This window comes from Hemibagrus wyckioides, linkage group LG05 (genome assembly GCF_019097595.1).
Source record: "Hemibagrus wyckioides isolate EC202008001 linkage group LG05, SWU_Hwy_1.0, whole genome shotgun sequence".
Taxonomy (NCBI): Eukaryota; Metazoa; Chordata; class Actinopteri; order Siluriformes; family Bagridae; genus Hemibagrus; species Hemibagrus wyckioides.
The window spans coordinates 30,272,226-30,297,868 of NC_080714.1; the positions used below are offsets into that span (position 1 = coordinate 30,272,226).

The 25,643-nt window shown below is 40.4% G+C and overlaps 3 protein-coding genes across 7 annotated transcripts in view; 2 read left to right on the forward strand and 1 right to left on the reverse strand.

The window, feature by feature from the left end:
- slc44a5b (solute carrier family 44 member 5b) overlaps positions 1-3,576 on the forward strand; it is a 44,199-nt gene extending 40,623 nt beyond the window's left edge. For 3 of the 5 annotated variants that reach the window (XM_058390190.1, XM_058390188.1, XM_058390189.1), the window contains exons 17-22: positions 93-196; positions 324-397; positions 1,170-1,240; positions 1,517-1,605; positions 1,838-1,922; positions 2,398-3,575. In XM_058390190.1, the coding sequence (XP_058246173.1) occupies positions 93-196; positions 324-397; positions 1,170-1,240; positions 1,517-1,605; positions 1,838-1,922; positions 2,398-2,534 (560 nt within the window). In that variant the 3' untranslated portion in view covers positions 2,535-3,575. Of the gene's footprint in view, positions 1-92; positions 197-323; positions 398-1,169; positions 1,241-1,516; positions 1,606-1,837; positions 1,923-2,397 lie in introns of those variants that run through there. The other 2 variants (XM_058390187.1, XR_009204603.1) reach the window with 2 other exon arrangements.
- A 331-nt stretch (positions 3,577-3,907) lies between these two features.
- Positions 3,908-17,859, forward strand: erich3 (glutamate-rich 3). Its single transcript, XM_058390186.1, has 14 exons — positions 3,908-4,060; positions 5,577-5,670; positions 5,768-5,893; positions 6,132-6,203; positions 6,344-6,472; positions 6,683-6,808; positions 7,050-7,244; positions 7,568-7,745; positions 7,875-8,061; positions 8,537-8,721; positions 12,760-12,906; positions 13,020-13,508; positions 14,734-14,862; positions 15,054-17,859. Exons 1-14 carry the CDS (start codon positions 4,041-4,043, stop codon positions 17,507-17,509), a joined length of 4,533 nt encoding a protein of 1,510 aa, XP_058246169.1. The 5' UTR covers positions 3,908-4,040; the 3' UTR covers positions 17,510-17,859.
- Positions 17,860-18,141: 282 nt separating this feature from the next.
- The window catches only part of tnni3k (TNNI3 interacting kinase), a 38,681-nt gene continuing 31,179 nt past the window's right edge, over positions 18,142-25,643 (reverse strand). Inside the window, exons 22-25 of the mRNA XM_058390515.1 lie at positions 20,370-20,429; positions 20,058-20,215; positions 18,722-18,798; positions 18,142-18,647 (exon numbers count right to left, since the gene is read on the reverse strand). Coding sequence (XP_058246498.1) covers positions 18,574-18,647; positions 18,722-18,798; positions 20,058-20,215; positions 20,370-20,429 — 369 coding nt within the window. The 3' untranslated portion in view covers positions 18,142-18,573. The remainder of the gene's footprint in view (positions 18,648-18,721; positions 18,799-20,057; positions 20,216-20,369; positions 20,430-25,643) is intronic.

Here is a 25,643-nt window from a genome sequence, read left to right on the forward strand (position 1 = left end):
AAAATGTTATAGTTAAACATAACATTGAAAACAACAACAATAATAATAATCATAATCATAATAATAATAATTATTGTATGTTGTTTTTTTAGGTGTTCATAACACTCTGGCACGTTTTCTGCTCTGTTGCCTGAAATGCTGCTTCTGGTGTCTCGAGCACTTCATCAGGTTCATGAATAGAAACGCCTACATCATGGTGAAACATGCACACACACACAAACACACACACAATCCTGGGTAAATACACATGGGTATTGTTTACAGAAATGAATCAGAACACACCTGTAATGTTCTGTGTGTGTGTATGTGTGTGTGTGTGTCAGATAGCGATCTATGGGAGGAATTTCTGTGCCTCAGCAAGAGACGCCTTCGTCCTACTGATGAGGAATGTGATGAGGTGAGAAACAACTTCATTACTTCATTTTATTCAGTTATTTGCACAGCACTTTTAACACTGCACATCGTCTCAAAGCAGCTTTACAGAAAAAAATTATAAAATTTATAAAATATTTATCCCTCTTCTTACTACTTGTGGTACTACTGAATAACCTGAACCTTTTGATGGATGTAGGCATGAGCTTTATCTACATGAGCTTCAAATGGTAGATCACACTATGTAACAAATTTTTACTTTTTTCTTGTTCCTGGTTAATGTGTTATTTCCCCATTCTTCGTAAACCAAATAAAGAGAAAAAACCTTAACCATGAAAGTTTGGGTTAGTTTTGGGCAGTTTTTTTTAGTAAAATAGGCTAATTTTGAGGTTTTCATTCTTTTAAAAGCCCAAACCCAATCTTCAAGGGGTTAAGGGGCTTAATGGCTATTTTTATCATTTTCCATCAAGAGTAATGTAAATGTCATTCACAACCCAGGAACAAAAATCATGTTACGTAGTTTAATGTTCACAATTTGCCACTATGTCACCATTTTACACTGGACACCTGAACAGGTTATGAACATCCTGTTGCCATGGAGACACACCAGCAGAAGCAGAAGAAAAAAACAAATAAATAAACACTATTAGAAAAAGCACAACGCACGGTCTCATTGAGCTCATCACTCAGTGAGGGGATGCAAACTTTTACACTCAGCCATATAACAGTGCTCGTGTGTGTGTGTGTGTGTGTGTGTGTGTGTGTGTGTGTGTGTGTGTGTGTGTGTGTGTGCGCAGGGTGACAGTGTTGGATAAAGTCACTGACTTCCTGCTGTTTCTGGGGAAAATCCTGATCTCAGGAAGTGTGGGTGCGTCTCTCTCTCTCAGTCTCTCCCTCTCTCTCTCTCTGTCTACCCCCCCATCTGTCTGTCTCTCCCTCTCTCTCTCTCTCTGTCTACCCCCCCATCTGTCTGTCTCTCCCTCTCTCTCTCTCTCCCTCTCTCTCTCTGTCTGTCTACCCCCCCCCGTCTGTCTCTCTCTCTCTCTCTCTCTCTCTGTGCCCCCCCTCCTCTGTTCACCTCTTTTTCTCTCTCCATCTGTCTCTCTGCCTAAGTGTCTCATTCTTTGTTTCCTGCCACTTTCAGGAGTCCTCGCCTTCTTCTTCTTCACTGGTCAGATTCCAGTGTTTCAGGAAAAAGTACCGTCACTGAACTATTACTGGGTCCCCCTGCTGGTGAGAGGCAATATTACACCACCGCCACCATTAACATTATTAATACTTTCTCGGTGTTACTGACAACATAGACAGGAAGTTACTTTGTAGAGAATTCAGAGTGTTTACAGCGTGAATCATTTATCAACTTCATGAGTGATTCTTCTGAAATACAGTTCATTAAAACGTGCCCTGAATTCTGTGCCCAGTTCCTCCGTGTTTCTGCTGATCTTTAAATTCTACTCTTCTGCAGACGCTGGTGTTTGGAGCATATCTAGTGGCTCACGGGTTCTTTAGTGTCTATGCCATGTGTGTGGATACGCTCTTCCTGTGCTTCTGTAAGTATCAACACCACACAGAGCAGAACATCACATAAAGCTGGAATAAAACAAGGAAGACGTAAGAGAGGGATTTGTCACTTTCATTACTATTAGTGTAGACGCTCTATTCTTTTCTTCTTCTTCTTCTGCTTGTTAGCATGTCTGTAGCAGAGCTGTCTGTCTGTCTCTGACTGTTCAGGGAACAGCTGCAGCATGGTCTGTGGTTGCGCAGCTCCCCGAGTCTGAGTGCTTGGGCCCTGAAAAATGCTGCTTGCAGATTATAATAATAATAATAATAATAATAATAATACATGATCATTATTATTATGTAAAAGACAAATATATAAAAATCTATAAGAATTTGGTTAATGTTTGTTTTGTTTGTGCTGACGGTCGTTCTGTGTTATTTATTAATTCTGTGATCATGTGACCTGTTCCTGCCATGTAATTGGTCCGTGAATGATGCACGTTCTGGGTGGGTCGATGTTCTCAGTGGTGGATCTGGAGAAGAACGATGGTTCTGCAGTGCGGCCGTATTACATGAGCAGCTCCCTAAGGTCCATCCTGAACAAGAAGAACCACAGAAGAATCTCGGAGAGGAAAAAGGGTGGAGCTCAGAGGACGAAGTGAAGGAATAAGAGAGAAAGAGATTTCTCAGGGTCTGAAATCACAGGGTCTTATAAACACAGTGAGGAACGGAGACAGGAGCATCAGGAACATCAACATTTCTCTCCTGTTAAATTATGAAGAAAACTGTGCTACACTGTAATGAAATGAACATGGCTAACACTCACAGGAGAGACATTCAGATCACATCCTTAATCTCATAAACGCAGGAACATCAGAGAAGAAGAACTCTGAAGAACATGCTGAGAAGCAGGAAGAGCGAACATATAAACACGAGAGAAGAGCTAGAGTAACACAACACACATCACATGGAATGGGGGGGTTTGGGGGGTCGGGTTAATAATTTAATAATCATCACAATAATAATAGATTCTGATGAACAGACTGTGTTTATCATGTGAAGTGTAGTTAAAGTGAAGGTCTTTGCCTCAGCCATGTATTTATAATTTTTTATTATTTTTTTCTACAATGCTGCTCAGTACACGGTTTTGTATGAATTTATAAATCAACATGATCTCAGTGTTTAGTCAGAGAGATGAGTTTCTTCTCTCTCAGTTTTCCTGAATCAGTGTGTGTTTGCAGTTTAACAGCTTGTTTAAAAAACTGAGAATTTTAATGAATACATGAAGAATATAAGCTTTAATTTTATTTATTTTCATGATGTTCAATGTTTATTTTTTGCTACTGTATGAATACAAATGCTTTAATATTGTAGAACTGGATTTTTTTTATTTATATATATATATAGACATATATATATATATAAATATATATATATATTCCTCCTCATGTTTAATCACTTTAAAGGTTTTATTCCATGTGTTTGCTATCCGTCAACTTTGAGCTCAAGTGGATTTCAGTCTCTGTAGTGTGTGTGTGTGTGTGTGTGTGTGTGTGTGTGTGTGTGTGTGTGTGTGTGTGTGTGTGTGTGTGTGTGTGTACCTGATTCAGCTCTCTATGGAGTCCATTATAAGCTGAGATTTTCAGTGCAGTGTGTCACACTTTTATTAAACATCTCTGCTGGGGTTCTTAGAAATAAAAACATTTAACTGATATTATGCACTTCCTGTTTCCGGGTTTTGTGTAAACGTAAAATAAAATATGTAAAATATAAAAATATACATAAATATGTTTATATAAAATAATAATCAGAGAACGTAGGGTTTGTACAGGGGTTGTTGTGTGAGTTTTGTATTGATTTTTTGCGTTACTGGAAATGAACTGTTTCACTGAGTTAATGTTTTGAAAGCTGTGTGTGTGTGTGTGTGTGTGTGTGTGTGTGTGTGGTTATATAGCAGTTCTTCTAGAGGGGGGTGAGGGTTTTGGGGAACGAGTCACGTGGGTCTCCATGGAAACGCGATTTGTCATCAGTGCAGCTCGCGCTGCATATCGGATCTGTGTCTCCGTACAGCAGGATAGAGTGTGTGTAGAGTGTGTGTAGAGTGTGTGTAGAGTGTGTGTATAAGCGGATCGGGGCAGTGTGGATAATCTGCAGCTCTGATAAACACCATGAGCCATTTAACCCCAGGGTAAGTACCGCATTTTACCGCGCACGAGCTGCGGATGTGCGCGTTAGTGTCTGTATTAACACTGAAATACTGTAGTGGATATTAGTATCAGGAAGTTGGAGTGAGTGTGTGTGTGTGTGTGTGTGAGAGAGAGAGAGAGAGAGAGAGAGAGAGCTGTTACTCTGGAGATGAACAAACACAGCGGAGAACTAGAGCATGGCCCTGCAAGCCGAGCGGGCATTGTGGTTTAGAGTCTAGGTTCTTTACCGGACAGTTGTGTTTGTGTCTAAAGATGTTATAGAGAGTTTACCGTCCTGTTTATAATCCTGTTCTGGTCATCGCCACTGTCCAGTACGAGGTTTAGTTCATCACCTCACACCAAGAGTCGAGATGATGAGGTTAGGAACAAACACCAACCTGCAGAAAAATAATAAAATAATCTGCAGCTCGGTTTTCTTTCCTCAGGCAGTGCTTTAGAGTCTTTTTTCTACCTCCATCAGGGTCAGTTTTCACACGGTGAAGCTTCTTTTATTTAATGTTATTGATTAATGCTTCATTCTGTAAAAGGGAGTGTTATCCGGTGTCCAGGACAGATTTCATTACTGACCCTTAATGAGATCTTTCCTTCTCTCCGAGTCAGAGACCAAACGCTACCTTGGCCTTTACACAGGAAAGTTCCTGGTGCTCAGAGTTATGTAGCGAGGATTATTAAAATCATCTGTGTGATGTTTAAATCCTCACTGAATGCTGAATTCTCCTCTACTGAACACACTGCTTATCCTTTAAAACTGCCAGGATTCATCAGCAGCTTCAGAATCAAAATTCACACGAATTAATCATAAATAAATAAATGCACATCTTTAAATACTGCCATTGTACTTACTGAAGAATTTAGAATATTTGCTAAACAAATAACTGAATAAATACACACACACACACACACACACACACTGATCAGCCCTATTCTGCTGTATCTCTGAGACCCAGGTACAGAGGCTGTGTGAGTGTTAAGTGTCTCGTTCATCTGTAATCAGACTCCTGTAACTGATCTGCTCACTGACCGTCCACTACACACACCGCAGGTCCGGAAATCAAAACACTGTCAAACAAAAACAGGAGGAAAAAGCGACTGAACATTACAGCCAGCAGCAGCTCTACACCTAACACACCTGTGTAGGCCTCACCTGATGGTCACATGGTCACCACCACTAACCCCTGCACAGGACACACCCAACATGAAGTTTCTACATAAAAGCAGAGTACAGTGGAACTACAAAGCTAAAACAAGCAAACATCAGACTAAACATCAGACTAAAACATAAATAATACTAAGAATAATAATTATATGATAGTTTGTTGTCCTTTTCTTCCTCTTACATTTTCTCATTAGACAGGTTAGACAGAAGCTTTTAGAGATTAAAAAATAGGGTTAGGGTTCCTACAAAAATTCTACATGTCCTGCAGCATGTTTAAAGATAATCTGTGTGTGTGTGTGTGTGTGTGTGTGTGTGTGTGTGCGCACGCGCTTTGTTCCCAGGCTAATTGGAGCGTATAACAGTCTGACAGACAAACACCTGACTGCGTACTTTAACAACGTCCGAATACGGAGACATCTGCAGAGAGTCGGACTGGTACATCACCACATCATCACTGTGTAAAACATCTGCATGACCTCCGTCCATCAATGACACTGATCTCTGTACGTGTGTTTGTGTGTGTGTGTATCAGATCAGCCGGAGTGGGCGTGTTGTGTCAGAAAAGGAGTTCAGGTATAAGATCATACACAGAGATCAGCAGCGACACGTACGAGAATGTCTCGCTCAGGCCATATTCCACAGAGTGCTGGACATGGAGGTGAGGGGTTTGGGGGCTGAGTGAACTGGGGGGAGGGCGGCAGTGGTGGTGGTGGTGGGGGTCTTTCACCAGCTGTGAAATCATTTCACTTTTAAATCACTGTTTATAAATAACCATCTGCTCTGACTTGTTTATGATGTGTTATATCAGTGTTATAACCCTGCATGAGTGGGGCTGTGCATGGTGTAGATGTGCAGTGTGTGTTAATCATTACATCACACTGTCTGTATTACATCAGCGTCTGCATCAGACAGAGATCAGAAGGAAACTGGAGGAATATTCCAGGAGAGAGCGTGTGAATAAAATGAAGGTGTGTCACGTTTACGTGTGTGTGTGTGTGTGTGTGTGTGTGATGACATATGTTTGTGTTGCTTTTATCATCAACAATATAATAATCGAAAATTTTCTAATTAACACATGGTACAGATTAAGGTGTGTGTTGATGAACAGGTGGAGCGCTGTAACAGGTACGAGGACGATCCGGTCATCATCCTCTCTCCACGCCCACCGACCCGACTGAGGAGTTCACACGCTCGGCATTCTGGGCCAGAGAGGGAACCATCCGACTCCACCGACTCGGTATGCAGGACAAACACACCTGTGTGTGTGTGTGTGTGTGTGTGTGGTTTAACCCTTTGTGAGTTTCAGCTCCACTTCACGACTGTATTTATCATCAATAATTTCATTAAAAAGTAAACTGATGACACGCAGTGTTTATGTTCAAGGGTCTTTGTTATTGCTGTAATTGTGTAAATGTACAGCTGTTGTTGTTGTAATTGTGTTGTGTAGTTGGATTCGTCCAGGCCGAACACGGCTCCAGAGAAAACTCAGCGTCCGGTTCGCCTGAAGCCTCTGAACTGTAACAGCATTCAGACATCAACCAAGAGAAACTCGTCTCGTTCACAGAACCATGAGGTGATTAATGAGAGGGAAGAACCCATCAGCTGCATAGTGAGAAAAACCTCACAGGCTTTAAGATAAAAATGTCTGTGATATGGAGATATTTATTTAACATGTGTGGCAGGAGCCTCCAGTGTGAGCACTGTGTAACAGTCAGAGATAAAGCTGCAACTTTAAGTTTAAATACACTTACAGGACACACACACACTCACACACACTGTTGTTAATGTTGTTGTGTTGTATTTCTTCATGGTAGATGGACAGAGACGTGATGAGACACTTGACGCTAACAGATTTCTCCAGCTCCGTCTCTCCGTATCGTCTTCCTGTCATTAATAACTTCGTGACCCCGGTTCCTCCACGTAAGAGGAAGGACAACCTACAGAGCGGGACCCTGCGAGTTCGAAGGTTACGGCCCACTACGGCCCCTAGTGACGCTCCTGATATGAAGGTCAGTGTTTCAGCTCCTCTTCATTTGATTCACATGGAAAAGACACCGGTTTATGCGGAAACATGATTTTAGGTGAAAGATGTGATTCTGGTTTGTTTAAGTTATTTATTTAAGATTTTATTTTATATTTCATTTGAAGAGTTTATTTCGGTTTGGGTTGATATATGTATGATTTTATTTGATTTGATTTAATTATTATTTAATTATTATGATTTATTTTATTATTTGATTGATTAATTTGCCATTATTTAAACATATTATTGAAGTGTCTTGTAGTGGATTTTATTCTGAGTGGAGAATGTTCTCTCTGATTTACTCCACAGGAGGGAGCTGTTCAGCGGGCGTGGTCTCGCAGTGTGGTGTGGGTGAAGATGGTGTACTTTGGGAAGAGTGTGCACCTGTCACATGAGCTGGTGGAGCTGAAGGATGAGGTGAAGGTTTTCCAGCAGCACTGTGGGGGTGAAAATCTCTGTGTTTATAAAGGAAGACTGAAAGAAGGAGGTGAGTTTAAACACACGGAAACATCGTCTCTGTACGTCTCTATACTTACAGCTCACACTTCATTACCTTCCCTCTGTTTCAGATTGTACTCATTAGAGCTGTGCGTGTGTGTGTGTGTGTGTGTGTCAGAATCATTTCAGTTTGTGTCTCGGCGTCACCATGGCTTCCCCTTCAGTTTAACTTTCTACCTGAACGGGCTGCAGGTTGAGCGTCTCAGCTCCTGTTGCGAGTTCAAACACAGGAAGAACTCACGGCTTGGAGGACGCCACGCCCACTTTGGCTTCTCCGGGGTTGAAGGAGCCACTCCTTGCTATAGGTAAGTCCCACACCAGCTGCAGTTGAGAAACTCCAAATGCTACAGGTAAAGGCCTATAATTACTATAAGTAATCCCTGCCCTCTGCTACATATAAGAACCTCCCTCTGCTGAGAGTAAACCCCTCCCCTCACTACTTACACTCTTATAAGCAGTATGAAAACAGTACACTTCCTCATACAGGTATATCCACCATCTCTACTAAGCCTCTCACACATTATAGAGTACATCCTAAGCCCTGCCCCATACTACAGGTAGGCCCAGTCCCTGCCACACATAATCCTTGCTTTTTACTGCATATAAGCCCCATCCCTGCCACTTAATACTTCCACTTCTTACCACAGCCAAGCCCTGCCCCAGGCTGTTAGACACAAACTTCGCCGCTTTCTTCAAGTAAATGATGCTTTGTCTTTAAGTAAGTGACACAACCATCTATAAATAAACCACACCCCTAAATAAACTCAATTTGGTCTTCAGGTGTATCATTGCAATGGGCCTGGATAAAAAACCCACTCCACCAAAGAAGATCAGAAATGATCCACTTGTCTCCAGGTCCTGGGAAAATGAGGAAGAAGAGGAAAAATGCTCGCAGTCTGAATCCAGCCAATCACACAACACTGAGAGCAAGAGAAACACCAATCAGGAGCACACACGCAAAAACGGTACTTTAGTGTACAAATAAACCTGGACTAACTTTAATGTTTTAGCAGTGATCTTCAGTTACTGATCACAAAACACATCAGACATCTGAAGATTGGACAAACACTGTCTGGTTTCGGTGAGTCTGTGCTCATGTCAGTTTCCACATCCTGATGTTTGATGTGAACTTTAACTCACTTTGTTTTGTGTGGATATAAATTTTATAACCGTGATTTTATTCATGTGTCACGTAAATGTCTTGACTGGTTATTGGCATGAATGAAAAGTTGGCCATATTTTACTATCAAATTTGTGGCTGATTTGTTAAGACTGCATTTTCTTTGTATTTTATTATGATTTTATTTTATTTGCATCCTCATGATCATCTTACACTTAACCCTAACCCTAGGTTTTAAGCTCATTCACCAGTAACCGGACACTTTTATCAGTAATTCCTGATAAAGGAATTCCTCTCAGGTACGTGACAACAGGAGCACAATGTCCACTCATGTCCAGTGAGCTGGACAACATCAGGGTGAGAGTTTGTGTCCAGTACCCTGACAATCAGATGCCGTCCCTTCTACCTGCATCAGGAGTTCACCTCAGTCATCAAGGCTCTCTACATCCCACTTCAAGCAGACACGCTGCCTTCAGTACAGCTGGAGATTTTAACAAGACCAACTGAAAACAACTTATTCTAAACTTACTAACATACTAAGATACTTACATACTAAGGCATGCAGGTAAAAAACGATGAACAGAGCGGTGTCTCACCTCCAGGAAACACTCATACACTAGGGCAGGGACTATAGACCATTACAGACTACAGGGCATCCATCACAGTGAGGAATGCTGACCTCATCCTAGTTGAAGAACTACTTTTTACATGCCTCAACTCTAGTGCTGCTAATATTAGCATCCCAGCTTATCCTAGCACCCTGCTAAATGTGTGAATGAATGTTAGCAGAGATGTAGTAAGCCACAGGAGAAATTTGTACACTCAATGTCTCAGAACATGACATGAGGAGGACAGGTAATGTTAGGAAGGCAATGGACCCAGGTGGTATCCCCTAAAGGGTTCTGATGACCCATGCTGGCCCCTAGCCCCAGTGCTCACCACTATTTTTAACCTGTCTCTGACACTCCATTGCACCTACATATTCACAAAAAGCCTGCAGGGAGTGGAGAGGTCTGCTGAACAGACTGTCCTGTTGGCTTTGGTCTAAAAAACAACTTGCACAAATGTACAGCCAGGTCTGAGAGGGTCAGGAGAAACATCTCAAGTCAAGTCAAGTCAAAGAAGCTTTATTGTCACTTCAACCATATATATCAGATGCAGTACACAGTGAAGTGAAACAACGTTCCTCCTAGACCAGAGGTGCTACACAGAACACAGACAAAGTACAGAGACGCAGACAAACATAGAGATATAACATAGAGATAAAAAAATTAATCTATAATTTAAAAATTAAAATTAAACTAAAAAATTAAACTATACTTAAGGTGCAGTCTTTAAGAACTAGACATACAACAGAAGTGCACAGGAAGACAAGACAAGACAAGACAAGACAAGACAAGACAAGACAGTGCAGACAAACAACATATAGACCGACTTTGTGCAATGAACAGTGTATACGGTGACTGCAGATATTAAAGCGACACATGTAAACAGGATTAATATAAATATATATAAATGTAAAGTGGCATGTGCGTGCAAACAGGACAATTTAGTGTGTGTGTGTGTGTGTGTCTGACTATGTCCAGCACAGTTCAGTTCTTTTTTTGTGCATGTGTGTTATGTATGTGTGTGTGTGAGTACCAGCACAGTTCAGTTCTCCTTTGAGATCAGATCTTGGTTGTACGTGTGTGTGTGTGTGTGTGTGTGCGTATGTCCAGTTCAGCTCAGTTCTCTGTTGAGATACCTGATTGCCTGAGGGAAGAAACTGTTTAACAGTCTGGTTGTACGGGTCCGAATGCTTCGGTACCTCTTTCCGGATGGCAGAAGGGTGAAGAGTGTGTGTGTGTGTGGGGTGTGTAATAGTGTGTGTGAGGGGTGTGTAAGAGTGTGTGTGAGGAGTGTGTGGGGTGTGTAAGAGTGTGTGTGATGGGTGTGTGGGGTGTGTGTAAGGGTGTGTGAGATGGGTGTGTGGGGTGTGTAAGAGTGTGTGTGAGGGGTGTGTGGGGTGTGTAAGAGTGTGTGTGAGGGGTGTGTAAGAGTGTGTGTGAGGGGTGTGTGGGGTGTGTAAGAGTGTGTGTGAGGGGTGTGTGGGGTGTGTAAGAGTGTGTGTGAGGGGTGTGTGGGGTGTGTAAGAGTGTGTGTGAGGGGTGTGTGGGGTGTGTAAGAGTGTGTGTGAGGGGTGTGTGGGGTGTGTAAGAGTGTGTGTGAAGGGTGTGTGGGGTGTGTAAGAGTGTGTGTGAGGGGTGTGTGGGGTGTGTAAGAGTGTGTGTGAGGGGTGTGTGGGGTGTGTAAGAGTGTGTGTGAGGGGTGTGTGGGGTGTGTAAGAGTGTGTGTGAGGGGTGTGTGGGGTGTGTAAGAGTGTGTGTGAGGGGTGTGTGGGGTGTGTAAGAGTGTGTGTGAGGGGTGTGTGGGGTGTGTAAGAGTGTGTGTGAGGGGTGTGTGGGGTGTGTAAGAGTGTGTGTGAGGGGTGTGTGGGGTGTGTAAGAGTGTGTGTGAGGGGTGTGTGGGATCATCCACAATGCTGTTAGCTTTGCGGATGCAGTGTGTGGAGTAAATGTCTGTGATAGAGGGGAGAGAGACTCCAATGATCTTCTCAGCTGTCCTCACTATCCCCTGAAGGGTCTTGTGATCCGAGACGGTGCAGTTCCCAAACCAGGCAGTGATGCAGCTGCTCAGGATGCTCTCGATGGTTCACCTGTAGAAGGTGGTCAGGAAGGGAGGTGGAAGATGAGCCTTCCTCAGCTTTCGCAGGAAGTAGAGATGCTGCTGGGCTTTCCTGATGATGGAGCTGGTGTTGAGTGACCAGGTGAGGTCCTCCGCCAGGTGAACACCAAGGAATTTGGTGCTCTTGACGATCTCCACGATGGACCCATCGATGTTCAGTGGAGAATGGTCACTCTTTGTTCTCCTGAAGTCAACAACCATCTCTTTAGTCTTGTCGACGTTCAGGGAGAGGTTGTTGGCTCTGCACCAGGCTGTTAGATGTTGTACCTCCTCTCTGTATGCTGACTCGTCGTTCTTGCTGATGAGATCCACCACGGTCGTGTCATCGGAGAACTTGATGATGTGGTTGGAGCTGTGCATTGCTGCACAGTCGTGAGTCAGCAGAGTGACCAGCAGTGGACTGAGCACACAGCCCTGAGGAGCTCCAGTGTTCAGTGTGGTGGTGCTGGAGATACTGTTCTGATCCGGACTGACTGAGGTCTCCCAGTCAGGAAATCCAGGATCCAATTGCAGAGGGAGGTGTTGATGCCCAGCAGACTCAGCTTCTTGATCAGGTGCTGAGGAATGATTGTGTTGAATGCTGAACTGAAGTCAATGAACAGCATTCGTAGGTAAGTGTCTTTATTGTCCAGGTGTGTGAGGGCCAGATGGAGGGTTGTGGTGATGGCATCATCTGTGGAGCGATTTGGATGATACGCAAACTGCATGGGGTCAAGTGAAAGTGGCAGCAGGTTCTTAATGTGTCTCATGATGAGCCTCTTGAAGCACTTCATGATGATGGGTGTGAGTGCAACGGGACGGTAGTCATTGAGACAGGACACTGGAGATCTACTGCCAAACCATCAGTATTTTTTGCACCACAAATATACAGGCATCATACAGTGTGTATAAGATATAAGTAAGCGCAAGATAATTACATTTTATGTGCCTTCTATGTCAGTTATTCAGAAGTCATATGAAACTCAGGAGACTGGTGCTCTGAAGGGGAACTGCCCCAGATTGACCTGAATGTTGTCTGTATATTGATTGTTTATCTTCAGAGTTACTGCCTCTCTTTTCAATGCAGCTTTGTTCCAGCTCCTGATAAAAATTTGTATAATTTTCATTCTAAAATGATTTACTGATTATAGATAATGTGTGTGTGTGTATGTTGCATTAGGGTTTGAGGAAGACTTTGAGGCTGATGATGAAGGTCCTATGGATGATGGAGTGGATGAGGGAAATGAAACATCTCCGTCTCTTATCCGAGAAGAGGAGGATGAGAGAAGAAAGGATGAAAATGGAGATGAGGACTTGAAGAGAAACAGTTAGTGCTTCTTTTTAATATTTATTTATGGAAATAATCAGTTTATAAATCTCACTTTCAGTATTGAGGTTTTTTTCTCCATTTCTGTTCACTTTTAATTTCTTTTCCATTAGAAGTGAGAGGATCATCGTCCGTCTCCTCTGATCTGTCCAGCAATGAGGAAGATGAAGAAGAGTTTGAGGAAGAGAACAAAAAAGAGGAGCTGAAGACTAAGAGACACATGGCCACATTAACATCCAAAAAAAATGCAGAAGAGACAGAGAACCTGCAAATATTCAGCACTTCTCAGCTCACTAAGAATGAAACCCCAAACCAAGAGATGGAACACACAGAGAGGGAAGATGGAGAGGATGAGGAACCCAGAGAAGCTGAGGAATGCACAGATGATGCTGAGGAAGCAAAGGAATCCAGGAATGAATCTGTAGAAGCTGAAGAACCCATTGATAAACCTGGAGAAGCTGATGAACCCAGAGGGGAACCTGGAGAAGCTGAAGAACCCAGAGGGGAACCTGGAGAAACAGAGGAACCTGGAGAAGCTCAGAAAGCTAGAGAGGACCTCAGAGAGGGGAGAGATGTAAATGTGAATAAGGAAGCAGATCAGGGTGAGTATTAGTCTCAGGGTTAGCCTCCTGTTTTCTCACTGTGTGGATCTGATTTTTTTCCTAATCACTAGTAATAAATTTATCTATTAGCTCCATTAGCCACAAGAATGTGCTGATATTCTGCTTTATAGCAATATATACAATATTATAGACCCATTTCTTCCATTTGTGTGTTGATGTGCAGTGTGCCAGTATTTTTGGACTTTTTAATAAATTACATTTAAGGGTAACTACGAGTCACAAACAATGTTTTGCTTTGTGCTCAGAAATGAACCGGAAAATAAAAAGAGAATTTGTTGTATTCGTAGCATATTGTATTGTAAAGTTTTTCTGAAAATAAAATTGGTTGTATTTTGTAATTAAAGTCTGAAAATACTGTGCGGTTTCTGTAAGGACCTTTTTCTCTGCTTTGTTTTGGAGTTTTCTGTGTGATTATATTTTTCTTTATTTTTATTCTTGTGTTGTTTTATTCTGGGCATCTGCTGATTTTACTTTCTTCTGCATGATAATTATCTGATGTTTTATTGTTTAAATTTTAAAAGTAAAAATGGAAATACATATGATGTCACTGTTCGCTTTATAGAGATTCTATAGATTTAACCAGGAACCTAATGTGACAATAGTTGTATTTTATTTTTGTGTGTATTATCTGATGATCAGCACGTGTCCCATACAAACAGAGTTAATATCTTCTCCACTGATTGGTCATTAAAGTCACTGTGCTAAGATAATTACAGAGGTGTTTTATATGGGATTAAAATGTATATTACATTAAATATAAGATATAATACTATAAACTTGTAAAAAAATATAAAAGCTTCACTTATTAGTCATCTCTCCAGCAGTAAACTTTGACAACAGAACTGTTTCTTATCCAGTTATTAAGATTCAGATACAGAATAATAGAGAAAGTAAACTATAAATTGAATCCCATGTTAATGCACCTTTTATATAAATAAATGCTTTATTTTATATCATCTATATTTGCATGGCATGAGTTTAATCTATTGTTTAATAATAAATGTTTAAAATAAACTTTTGAGATTTCATTTTGTGTTGTTTTTGTTTTGTGTGTGTGTGTGCGTTTCACTACATTTTGTTCTGTTGTGCACAATTCAGAATATTATATTTTATTTCACTTTTATGTAATTCTCTTTAATTCCTTTTGTTTGTTTGTTAGTCCAGCTATTATTTAACCCTCTTCTCTATCTGTATTAAACCCAAGCCAAGTCTGTGCAGGAGAAGTTTGCAGAAGCGCTTTTAATGGCCGAGGGTGTTTCTGAACCTGAGCTCAGCGACTCCACCACTGAGGAAGATGAGTTGGTGTCTGTGGAGATCCAGCAGCTCGGTCCAGGTGAGTTCCTCTCTAATCATCTACAGCTGGGTTCATGTGATGGAACCATTTGAGTGTACAAGGATTTCTTAAATTCCAAAAATAAATATAACAATTATAAATATTTTCTGACAGCTGTATAAATTTTAAATTAGTTATGTAACATGAAATTAATGGAGATTTTTAGTAATTGTTCATTAAAATGCTTTTAGTTCCAGGAGCTGAGCCTGAAAGTAACATGGCCCAGCAGACAACTGATGAAGAAAATGGAGCTGAAGATGTACTAAAGGCCGACAGAGAACAAGCACATGCAGAGGAACCCAAAGAGGAACCTGATACACAAGAAACACCAGAACCTGAGACAAAAGCAGAGGAAAAAGAAAATGACACGGACCAAACAGAAGAAAAATCTCAAAACACAACTGATGAAGATGAACATGTACAAGACGAGCAAAACAACAGTTATGCTACAAATGAAGACCAAAAACCAGAAATTAAGCCAGACAGAACTGATGGGGAAGAAGAACAAAAGCAAGAGGAGAATAATTTCACAAATAAGGAGAAATCAAATGAAGAAACTGAAATGATGGAAAAGTCTGAGAATAAAGAGCAACCAGATGAAGAAGTGCCTAAACCTGAGAAAGAGACCATAAATGAAAATTCAGTAAATTCTGCAGAAACCAGAGCAGCTCCAGTGGATGAAGAGGTCAGCATGATGGAGGAGACCACAGCGCTTCTGCCTGAGAACCGTAAAGAAACATCTGTGAATCACGAAAATATGGAACAGAATATAGAGCTAGAAAAAGGGCTGTATGGAGAAAATGTGTGTGCTGAAGGTCAGGTCAATGAGGAGGTCAGAGCTGATGAAGAGGAAACTTTTGCTGAAGAATCAAGAAATCTGAGGAATAATGCTGAAGAGACAGGAAATGCCATCACAGAATGTGTTGAAGGTGACATAGAAAAAAGCGAATTGAAAATAAAGCCTTTCTCAGTAAATGAGGTGAATTATAAAGATGTCACATGTGAAGGTGAGAAATCGGAAGAAACAGTGAAGGTACCTGAAGCCAAGGGAGAAGAAACAGAGGTGAGGAATGGAGTGGAAGAAGATAAGGATGAGCTCACAGACAAAGGGAACAATGAGGATAATCGAGAGGTGACTGAGGACAGAGAAGATCAGAAAGAATCCATTTCCACAGGTCAAACATCAGATGACAAAGCAGAGAATGACGTGGGAGAAAGAGAAGAAGAACTTACAGCAGAGAAAGATGTTGAGCTAAAAGCTGACCAGGTGTCTGTCAGTGAAGGTAACAACACAGAGGACAAGAAACATGAGCAAGAACTGAAGCAAAATGAATCTTTGAAAGAAACTGAGGTTGGAGAAAATGAGCAAGAGAATATGAGTAAAGATGGAGAAGAAAGGATAGATGTTGATGGAGCTGACACAGAGATGCAGGAACTAGTGATGAAGCAAGAAGATAACAACAAAGAAGAACAGAATGCCAACTCTGCTTCCAGTGTTCATGAAGCTCTACAGGAAACTAACGATGGACCTGGGGTAAAACCAGGAGGGCTCGAAGCAGAACACAAAGAAGAAATCATTACTGTAGACCAGGAGGAGCTGGACAAGAAGGAAGCAGCTGGACCAGGGGAAGGGGAGGGATGGTACAATGAGGAGGAAATAAATGGAGACATGGTTCAAGAAGGTTTGAAAGAGGAAGAGATAAATGATGACAATGAGAAAGAAGAGGACCAAAAAGAAATACATCAAGAGACAACAAATGAAGAAGATGAAGAGCAGGAAGTCAGTGAAGAAGAGTTTGAACAAAAACAAAATATACAGCAAGAGACAACCAATGAAGAAGACGTAAAAGACGAGCAGAAAGACAAAGTGGAGAAGGTTCAACCTTTAATATCAGAAAACGATAACAATGCTGCGACTAAGGATGAACCTTCATCAGAAGCCAAAACTTCTGCGGAAGATCCTGCAGGTGCTGAGTCAGAACCCAAAGACACAAATGTTGACCTTAAAGAAAAAGAGAGCAGGGGAGGAGCCGACAATCACATGCAATCATCAACTGATTATAAAAAGGACAAAAGCACCGATGCTCCAGAAGAAAGCAGGAGTGTAGAAGGCAGCATTTCTCCTTCAGAAGGATCTCAGCCAGTGGAGAAAGATCTGGTCGTAAAAAGAGAGGAGAGAGTAGCCGAACTCATCGTCGCTCCTCGGACAGATCACGAAGAGCTGGTAAGTAACTGGGTAAACGTTCACCAAGAGTCAAACTACTTTGAGACATTTGTTGAGCCGCTGGACGAGATAAAGATCCTCGACAGCGAGAGGACCGGAAACACTGAAGCTCAGGAAACAGACAAGTCTCCTAGAAATGAGGAATCATCTGAGAATGCCAAAAGTGAGCAGATCAGCCTGCTAGAGATCAGCGAGCATGAAGACCTGCAGGACACGGTGGTAGAAAATTTCAACATGGAGACTGAAGCTTTAGGAGTAGAGGAAAGAAATCCAGCCTCTAGAAACCCATCAGAAGAAGAAGAGATTCAAAAACAAATTGACTCTGAGCAACCTCCAGAAGATCAGGAAGATGTTGCTGTAAATAAAGTCATGAACATTTCAGCAACACCACTCATGAAGACTGAAATTAGCCAAGATAGTTAACATTATCCATAACCCCGACCTCAGCTTCTCCAAACATTCTGACCTCCATTAGTAACCCACCAGGAGGAACCGCAGGAGAACCACAGCGACTCTACAACCAGTCTGAGTTTACTAAAGCAGAAATTTCTGGAATTGTGCTTTCATCATTTTAAATTTATTCTTCTGATTTCGAAGCTGCTTCATCGAATCTCTCACTTTCCCTCAGCTGGATCTTGGATCAGACGCTGAACTCGACATTGTCCTTCACCTGAGGAGCAAAACTCAATATTCCAGCAGGAGAATATTTTTTCTTTCCCAAACACCAAGAGAATGATGAATGAAGTTATTTGTAAATATAAACAGCAGCAATAAATGTCAATAAATAATAATAATATTAAGAAGAATAAAATGTCTGTGTGTGTTATTAGATCTTGCAATGTATATTTGTTCTGCTAGCTAGCTAGCATACAAACTTTTACAGATTCCTATTATGTTATTTTATTATTTAATTAGCATTAATTAGCCTGCTAGCTACTTCATCATGTGATGACTTCCTCGGGTCTTCCAGCTCTGCATTATTTCTCCATCTGAAGAAATTTCCAGAAAGAAGAAAATATTCAGCAGATTTAACAGAAGGCTCCGGTTTATTTACCAACAAAATAAAATGAATTTAGAATGATTTTTGGTTCATGAAGTTTACCAGTTTATTCTCCGCTGTTCTGCTGAGGCAGAAATCGGACACCACTGAACACTGACTGAATAATTCACACACACACACACACACAGTTCAAAGGGAAACTTCAGTGCCTCCAGTTTAATCTTTGTTTGTTGTTTTATATTAGATTTTAATTTCTGCATTCAGAATTAACAAGCAAATAAAATTTAAAAAGTGATTAATATTCACAATTTTTTTTTTAATATTAACACAAAAAACTGATTTCATTTCATAGATTTGATTAAACTTAAAACACCAAAATCTCTCGCACACAAACACACACACACACTGTCACACAATATTTCCTTATTCATTACTATCATCTATATGTGTGTGTGTGTGAGAGAGAGAGTGTGTGTGTGTGTGTGTATCAGCTGGTATCCTCAAGGCTGGTGTTGCTGCTGGAGTGGAACCTCATGGTGCTCATGGGATCTGATACATAACCTGCAACAGAGAACATAGACTGTCACACACACAATTTTTCACACACACACACACACACACACACACACACACACCATTTCTGTCGATGGGGAACTGCATGTTTCTCCTGAGCTCATCCAAAGACAGACCCTGAGAGGAACGGCGTCCAGAACTGCAGAGAAACAACAAGAACATGTTGAACAACAACAACACACACACAGTATATACACACATATACATATGCACATACACTGTACAACAAATACACACTAATAAACATTGTATTCTTTACTGTACTCTGTGTGTGTTCTCTTTATCAAGCTCATATTTTAACACAACTTATAACATAATTTATAAGTGGGCTGTGCTGCATATATATACACACACACACACACACACACACACACACATAGAGAGAGAGTTTTTTGTCTTTTTTTACATTAAATAATAATTTCGCTAAAACTAAAAGTGGCATAAAGACATTGTAGTTAGAAGGCTGTCACTGCACCGTGTGTCCACCAGAGGGAGACAAAGAGCAGACACTCAGGTATTAGAGCTGACCAGCTGCACCTGTGACTGGCCTGTATAAGGGCCGCTTACAGCTCACTCAAACACTTAGTCTTAACTTTTTCCGTGGTGAGTCTGGAACTGAGAATAAGATTTTACTGAAAATTCTTGTTTTTCCAAGGTTTTTCTTCTCTTTCTCAAGCTAGCTCTGAGTTTACTGGCTTCCTCTAGCTTAAAAAAAAAAAATAGTAAGTCAGTCAGTCCTTTCTGACCAGCCGTATTTCAGTTTATTCCCAGTTATCACTGGGCCTCATCAAGATGGTCTCTTAATCTTCTTCTTCTCTTCTGTGGAGAAACTTCCCTGTGTTTTAAATTAATAAGTAAACCCTTTATGAATTAAATCAAACACTTTTGCATAAAGTGCACAAGAGATGTATTTAATTTCACTCTCTCTGGAGCCGTGTCTCAGTGTAAACACACACACACACACACACAGTGCCGGAACACAGTGTCATGCCTCTTTTTTTGTAGTCCTTTGTCTCCCAGCAACCATTGTATGCTGTGTGTGTGATGTGTGTGTGAGAGTGAGAGAGAGAGAGAGAGAGAGAGAGAATTTTTAATTGAATTTTCCTAATAAAACACATTCTCCTCACGTTAATGTGGGTTTCTTACGGGTTCTGCAGTTTCCTCACATCTCCTGAATGTCTGTTCACACACTTACTGAATAAATTAGTTACTGAGGATGAAACAATAAAATGTTTTCAGGAGGTGATTAAGGCTCAAGGGGCGGGGCCAAGCAAAAGTCCATCTATATGTAATTAATAATGCGTAAATTCATAATATTAGACAAAAAACAAAGGAAATGTGTCATAATATACAGACCTGTGTATGTAAGTGAATGTGTGTGTGTGTGTGTTTATATACCTCCACACAGTACGGGTGTTCAGTGCATACTCCAGTTCAAAGCGTGAGCGCAGCGCAGCTACGTGACTTCGGCCTGGACTCATGCGACCAAACAAACAGTCTGAAGACGCCGATGGAGAAAGAGAACCACTGCTGTTACTGGAGGCTGGAGACATCAACTACACACATACACACACACACACACACACACACACACACACACACAGTCATTACACTCACCGTGGCCATGTATTAATGTACATGAGAACTGTGTGTTAAACAGTACTTCATACTATGAAGTATAGTAGAAACATGCTGAAGATCAGAAATTACCTCAATGTTGCACAAACACTCCTCAAGTTTAGATACAACTTCTGAGAACTCTGGCCTTTCCTGGCACACACACACACACACACACACACACACACACAGATAGACAAAGAGAATAACATCATTATTAAGGTCTGAATTACAAAATTAATACACACACGTTTAGTGACTACACAAAGGCACATGTCAAAGTATCGTATATTCATATTGGAACTACAGTGTGTAGTGTAGTGTAGTGTAGTGTAGTGTTAGTGTAGTGTAGTGTAGTGTTAGTGTAGTGTTAGTGTAGTGTAGTGTAGTGTAGTGTTAGTGTAGTGTAGTGTAGTGTAGTGTTAGTGTAGTGTTAGTGTAGTGTTAGTGTAGTGTAGTGTTAGTGTAGTGTAGTGTAGTGTAGTGTTAGTGTAGTGTAGTGTTAGTGTAGTGTTAGTGTAGTGTAGTGTTAGTGTAGTGTAGTGTAGTGTTAGTGTAGTGTTAGTGTAGTGTAGTGTTAGTGTAGTGTTAGTGTAATGTAGTGTAGTGTAGTGTAGTGTAGTGTTAGTGTAGTGTAGTGTTAGTGTAGTGTAGTGTAGTGTAGTGTTAGTGTAGTGTAGTGTTAGTGTAGTGTAGTGTAGTGTAGTGTAGTGTAGTGTTAGTGTAGTGTAGTGTAGTGTAGTGTTAGTGTAGTGTAGTGTAGTGTAGTGTAGTGTAGTGTTAGTGTAGTGTAGTGTTAGTGTAGTGTAGTGTAGTGTAGTGTTAGTGTTAGTGTAGTGTTAGTGTAGTGTAGTGTAGTGTAGTGTTAGTGTAGTGTAGTGTTAGTGTAGTGTTAGTGTAGTGTAGTGTTAGTGTTAGTGTAGTGTTAGTGTAGTGTTAGTGTAGTGTAGTGTTAGTGTAGTGTAGTGTTAGTGTAGTGTAGTGTAGTGTTAGTGTAGTGTTAGTGTAGTGTTAGTGTAGTGTAGTGTAGTGTAGTGTAGTGTTAGTGTAGTGTAGTGTTAGTGTAGTGTAGTGTAGTGTAGTGTAGTGTTAGTGTAGTGTAGTGTAGTGTTAGTGTAGTGTTAGTGTAGTGGTAGTGTTAGTGTAGTGTTAGTGTAGTGTAGTGTAGTGTTAGTGTAGTGTAGTGTAGTGTAGTGTAGTGTAGTGTTGTGTTAGTGTAGTGTTAGTGTAGTGTAGTGTAGTGTAGTGTAGTGTAGTGTTAGTGTAGTGTAGTGTAGTGTCAGTGTAATGTAGTGTAGTGTTATAGTGTAGTGTAGTGTTAGTGTAGTGTTAGTGTAGTGTAGTGTTAGTGTAGTGTTAGTGTAGTGTAGTGTTAGTGTAGTGTAGTGTAGTGTAGTGTAGTGTAGTGTAGTGTAGTGTAGTGTAGTGTTAGTGTAGTGTAGTGTAGTGTAGTGTTAGTGTAGTGTAGTGTTAGTGTAGTGTTAGTGTAGTGTAGTGTTAGTGTAGTGTAGTGTAGTGTAGTGTAGTGTTAGTGTAGTGTTAGTGTAGTGTAGTGTTAGTGTAGTGTAGTGTTAGTGTAGTGTTAGTGTAGTATTAGTGTAGTGTAGTGTAGTGTTAGTGTAGTGTTAGTGTAGTATTAGTGTAGTGTAGTGTAGTGTAGTGTAGTGTAGTGTAGTGTTAGTGTAGTATTAGTGTAGTGTAGTGTAGTGTAGTGTAGTGTTAGTGTAGTGTAGTGTTAGTGTAGTGTAGTGTAGTGTTAGTGTAGTGTTAGTGTAGTGTTAGTGTAGTGTAGTGTAGTGTAGTGTTAGTGTAGTGTTAGTGTAGTGTAGTGTTAGTGTAGTGTAGTGTTAGTGTAGTGTAGTGTAGTGTAGTGTTAGTGTAGTGTTAGTGTAGTGTAGTGTTAGTGTAGTGTAGTGTAGTGTAGTGTTAGTGTAGTGTAGTGTAGTGTAGTGTAGTGTAGTGTAGTGTTAGTGTAGTGTAGTGTAGTGTAGTGTAGTGTTAGTGTAGTGTTAGTGTAGTGTAGTGTAGTGTTAGTGTAGTGTTAGTGTAGTGTAGTGTAGTGTAGTGTAGTGTTAGTGTAGTGTAGTGTTAGTGTAGTGTAGTGTTAGTGTAGTGTTAGTGTAGTGTAGTGTAGTGTTAGTGTAGTGTAGTGTAGTGTTAGTGTAGTGTTAGTGTAGTGTAGTGTAGTGTAGTGTTAGTGTAGTGTAGTGTTAGTGTAGTGTTAGTGTAGTGTAGTGTTAGTGTAGTGTAGTGTAGTGTAGTGTAGTGTTAGTGTAGTGTAGTGTAGTGTAGTGTAGTGTAGTGTAGTGTAGTGTAGTGTTAGTGTAGTGTAGTGTTAGTGTAGTATTAGTGTAGTGTAGTGTTAGTGTAGTGTAGTGTTAGTGTAGTGTTAGTGTAGTGTTAGTGTAGTATTAGTGTAGTGTAGTGTAGTGTAGTGTAGTGTTAGTGTAGTGTTAGTGTAGTATTAGTGTAGTGTAGTGTAGTGTTAGTGTAGTGTTAGTGTAGTGTTAGTGTAGTGTAGTGTAGTGTAGTGTTAGTGTAGTGTAGTGTTAGTGTAGTGTAGTGTAGTGTAGTGTTAGTGTAGTGTTAGTGTAGTGTTAGTGTAGTGTAGTGTTAGTGTAGTGTAGTGTTAGTGTAGTGTTAGTGTAGTGTAGTGTTAGTGTAGTGTAGTGTTAGTGTAGTGTTAGTGTAGTGTAGTGTTAGTGTAGTGTTAGTGTAGTGTTAGTGTAGTGTTAGTGTAGTGTAGTGTTAGTGTAGTGTAGTGTAGTGTAGTGTTAGTGTAGTGTTAGTGTAGTGTAGTGTTAGTGTAGTGTTAGTGTAGTGTAGTGTTAGTGTAGTGTAGTGTTAGTGTAGTGTAGTGTTAGTGTAGTGTTAGTGTAGTGTAGTGTAGTGTAGTGTTAGTGTAGTGTTAGTGTAGTGTTAGTGTAGTGTAGTGTTAGTGTAGTGTTAGTGTAGTGTAGTGTAGTGTTAGTGTAGTGTTAGTGTAGTGTAGTGTTAGTGTAGTGTAGTGTAGTGTTAGTGTAGTGTTAGTGTAGTGTAGTGTAGTGTTAGTGTAGTGTTAGTGTAGTGTTAGTGTAGTGTAGTGTTAGTGTAGTGTTAGTGTAGTGTAGTGTAGTGTAGTGTAGTGTTAGTGTAGTGTTAGTGTAGTGTAGTGTTAGTGTAGTGTAGTGTTAGTGTAGTGTAGTGTTAGTGTAGTGTAGTGTTAGTGTAGTGTTAGTGTAGTGTAGTGTAGTGTAGTGTTAGTGTAGTGTAGTGTTAGTGTAGTGTTAGTGTAGTATTAGTGTAGTGTAGTGTTAGTGTAGTGTAGTGTTAGTGTAGTGTTAGTGTAGTGTAGTGTTAGTGTAGTGTAGTGTTAGTGTAGTGTTAGTGTAGTATTAGTGTAGTGTAGTGTTAGTGTAGTGTAGTGTAGTGTAGTGTTAGTGTAGTGTAGTGTTAGTGTAGTGTTAGTGTAGTGTTAGTGTAGTGTAGTGTAGTGTAGTGTTAGTGTAGTGTAGTGTTAGTGTAGTGTTAGTGTAGTGTTAGTGTAGTGTAGTGTAGTGTTAGTGTAGTGTAGTGTAGTGTAGTGTTAGTGTAGTGTAGTGTTAGTGTAGTGTTAGTGTAGTGTTAGTGTAGTGTTAGTGTAGTGTAGTGTTAGTGTAGTGTAGTGTAGTGTAGTGTTAGTGTAGTGTAGTGTAGTGTAGTGTTAGTGTAGTGTAGTGTAGTGTTAGTGTAGTGTTAGTGTAGTGTAGTGTAGTGTTAGTGTAGTGTAGTGTTAGTGTAGTGTTAGTGTAGTGTAGTGTTAGTGTAGTGTAGTGTAGTGTAGTGTTAGTGTAGTGTTAGTATAGTGTAGTGTAGTGTTAGTGTAGTGTAGTGTAGTGTAGTGTTAGTGTAGTGTAGTGTTAGTGTAGTGTTAGTGTTAGTGTAGTGTTAGTGTAGTGTAGTGTTAGTGTAGTGTAGTGTTAGTGTAGTGTTAGTGTAGTGTAGTGTTAGTGTAGTGTTAGTGTAGTGTAGTGTTAGTGTAGTGTTAGTGTAGTGTAGTGTTAGTGTAGTGTTAGTGTAGTGTAGTGTAGTGTAGTGTAGTGTAGTGTAGTGTAGTGTTAGTGTAGTGTAGTGTTAGTGTAGTGTTAGTGTAGTGTAGTGTTAGTGTAGTGTTAGTGTAGTGTAGTGTAGTGTTAGTGTAGTGTAGTGTTAGTGTAGTGTAGTGTTAGTGTAGTGTTAGTGTAGTGTTAGTGTAGTGTAGTGTTAGTGTAGTGTAGTGTAGTGTAGTGTTAGTGTAGTGTAGTGTTAGTGTAGTGTTAGTGTAGTATTAGTGTAGTGTAGTGTTAGTGTAGTGTAGTGTAGTGTAGTGTTAGTGTAGTGTAGTGTAGTGTAGTGTTAGTGTAGTGTAGTGTAGTGTAGTGTTAGTGTAGTGTTAGTGTAGTGTAGTGTTAGTGTAGTGTAGTGTTAGTGTAGTGTAGTGTAGTGTAGTGTAGTGTAGTGTTAGTGTTAGTGTAGTGTTAGTGTAGTGTAATGTAGTGTTAGTGTAGTGTTAGTGTTAGTGTAGTGTTAGTGTAGTGTAGTGTTAGTGTAGTGTAGTGTAGTGTTAGTGTAGTGTAGTGTAGTGTAGTGTTAGTGTAGTATTAGTGTAGTGTAGTGTTAGTGTAGTGTAGTGTTAGTGTAGTGTTAGTGTAGTGTTAGTGTAGTGTAGTGTTAGTGTAGTGTAGTGTAGTGTTAGTGTAGTGTTAGTGTAGTGTAGTGTTAGTGTAGTGTAGTGTTAGTGTAGTGTTAGTGTAGTGTAGTGTAGTGTAGTGTAGTGTAGTGTTAGTGTAGTATTAGTGTAGTGTAGTGTAGTGTTAGTGTAGTGTAGTGTTAGTGTAGTGTTAGTGTAGTGTAGTGTTAGTGTAGTGTTAGTGTAGTGTAGTGTTAGTGTAGTGTAGTGTTAGTGTAGTGTTAGTGTAGTGTAGTGTAGTGTAGTGTAGTGTTAGTGTAGTGTTAGTGTAGTATTAGTGTAGTGTAGTGTTAGTGTAGTGTAGTGTTAGTGTAGTGTTAGTGTAGTGTAGTGTTAGTGTAGTGTAGTGTAGTATTAGTGTAGTGTAGTGTTAGTGTAGTGTAGTGTTAGTGTAGTGTTAGTGTAGTATTAGTGTAGTGTAGTGTTAGTGTAGTGTAGTGTTAGTGTAGTGTTAGTGTAGTGTAGTGTTAGTGTAGTGTAGTGTTAGTGTAGTGTAGTGTAGTGTAGTGTAGTGTAGTGTTAGTGTAGTGTAGTGTAGTGTTAGTGTAGTGTTAGTGTAGTGTAGTGTTAGTGTAGTGTTAGTGTAGTGTTAGTGTAGTGTAGTGTTAGTGTAGTGTTAGTGTAGTGTAGTGTTAGTGTAGTGTAGTGTTAGTGTAGTGTTAGTGTAGTGTTAGTGTAGT

Coding starts and splice junctions, on each gene's coding strand:
- erich3 (XM_058390186.1), top strand. CDS start 4,041: ATGAGCCATTTAACCCCAGG. Junction 5,671..5,767: donor ATCTGCAGAGAGTCGGACTG/GTACATCACCAC, acceptor TGTGTGTATCAG/ATCAGCCGGAGTGGGCGTGT. Junction 6,473..6,682: donor CATCCGACTCCACCGACTCG/GTATGCAGGACA, acceptor TGTGTTGTGTAG/TTGGATTCGTCCAGGCCGAA.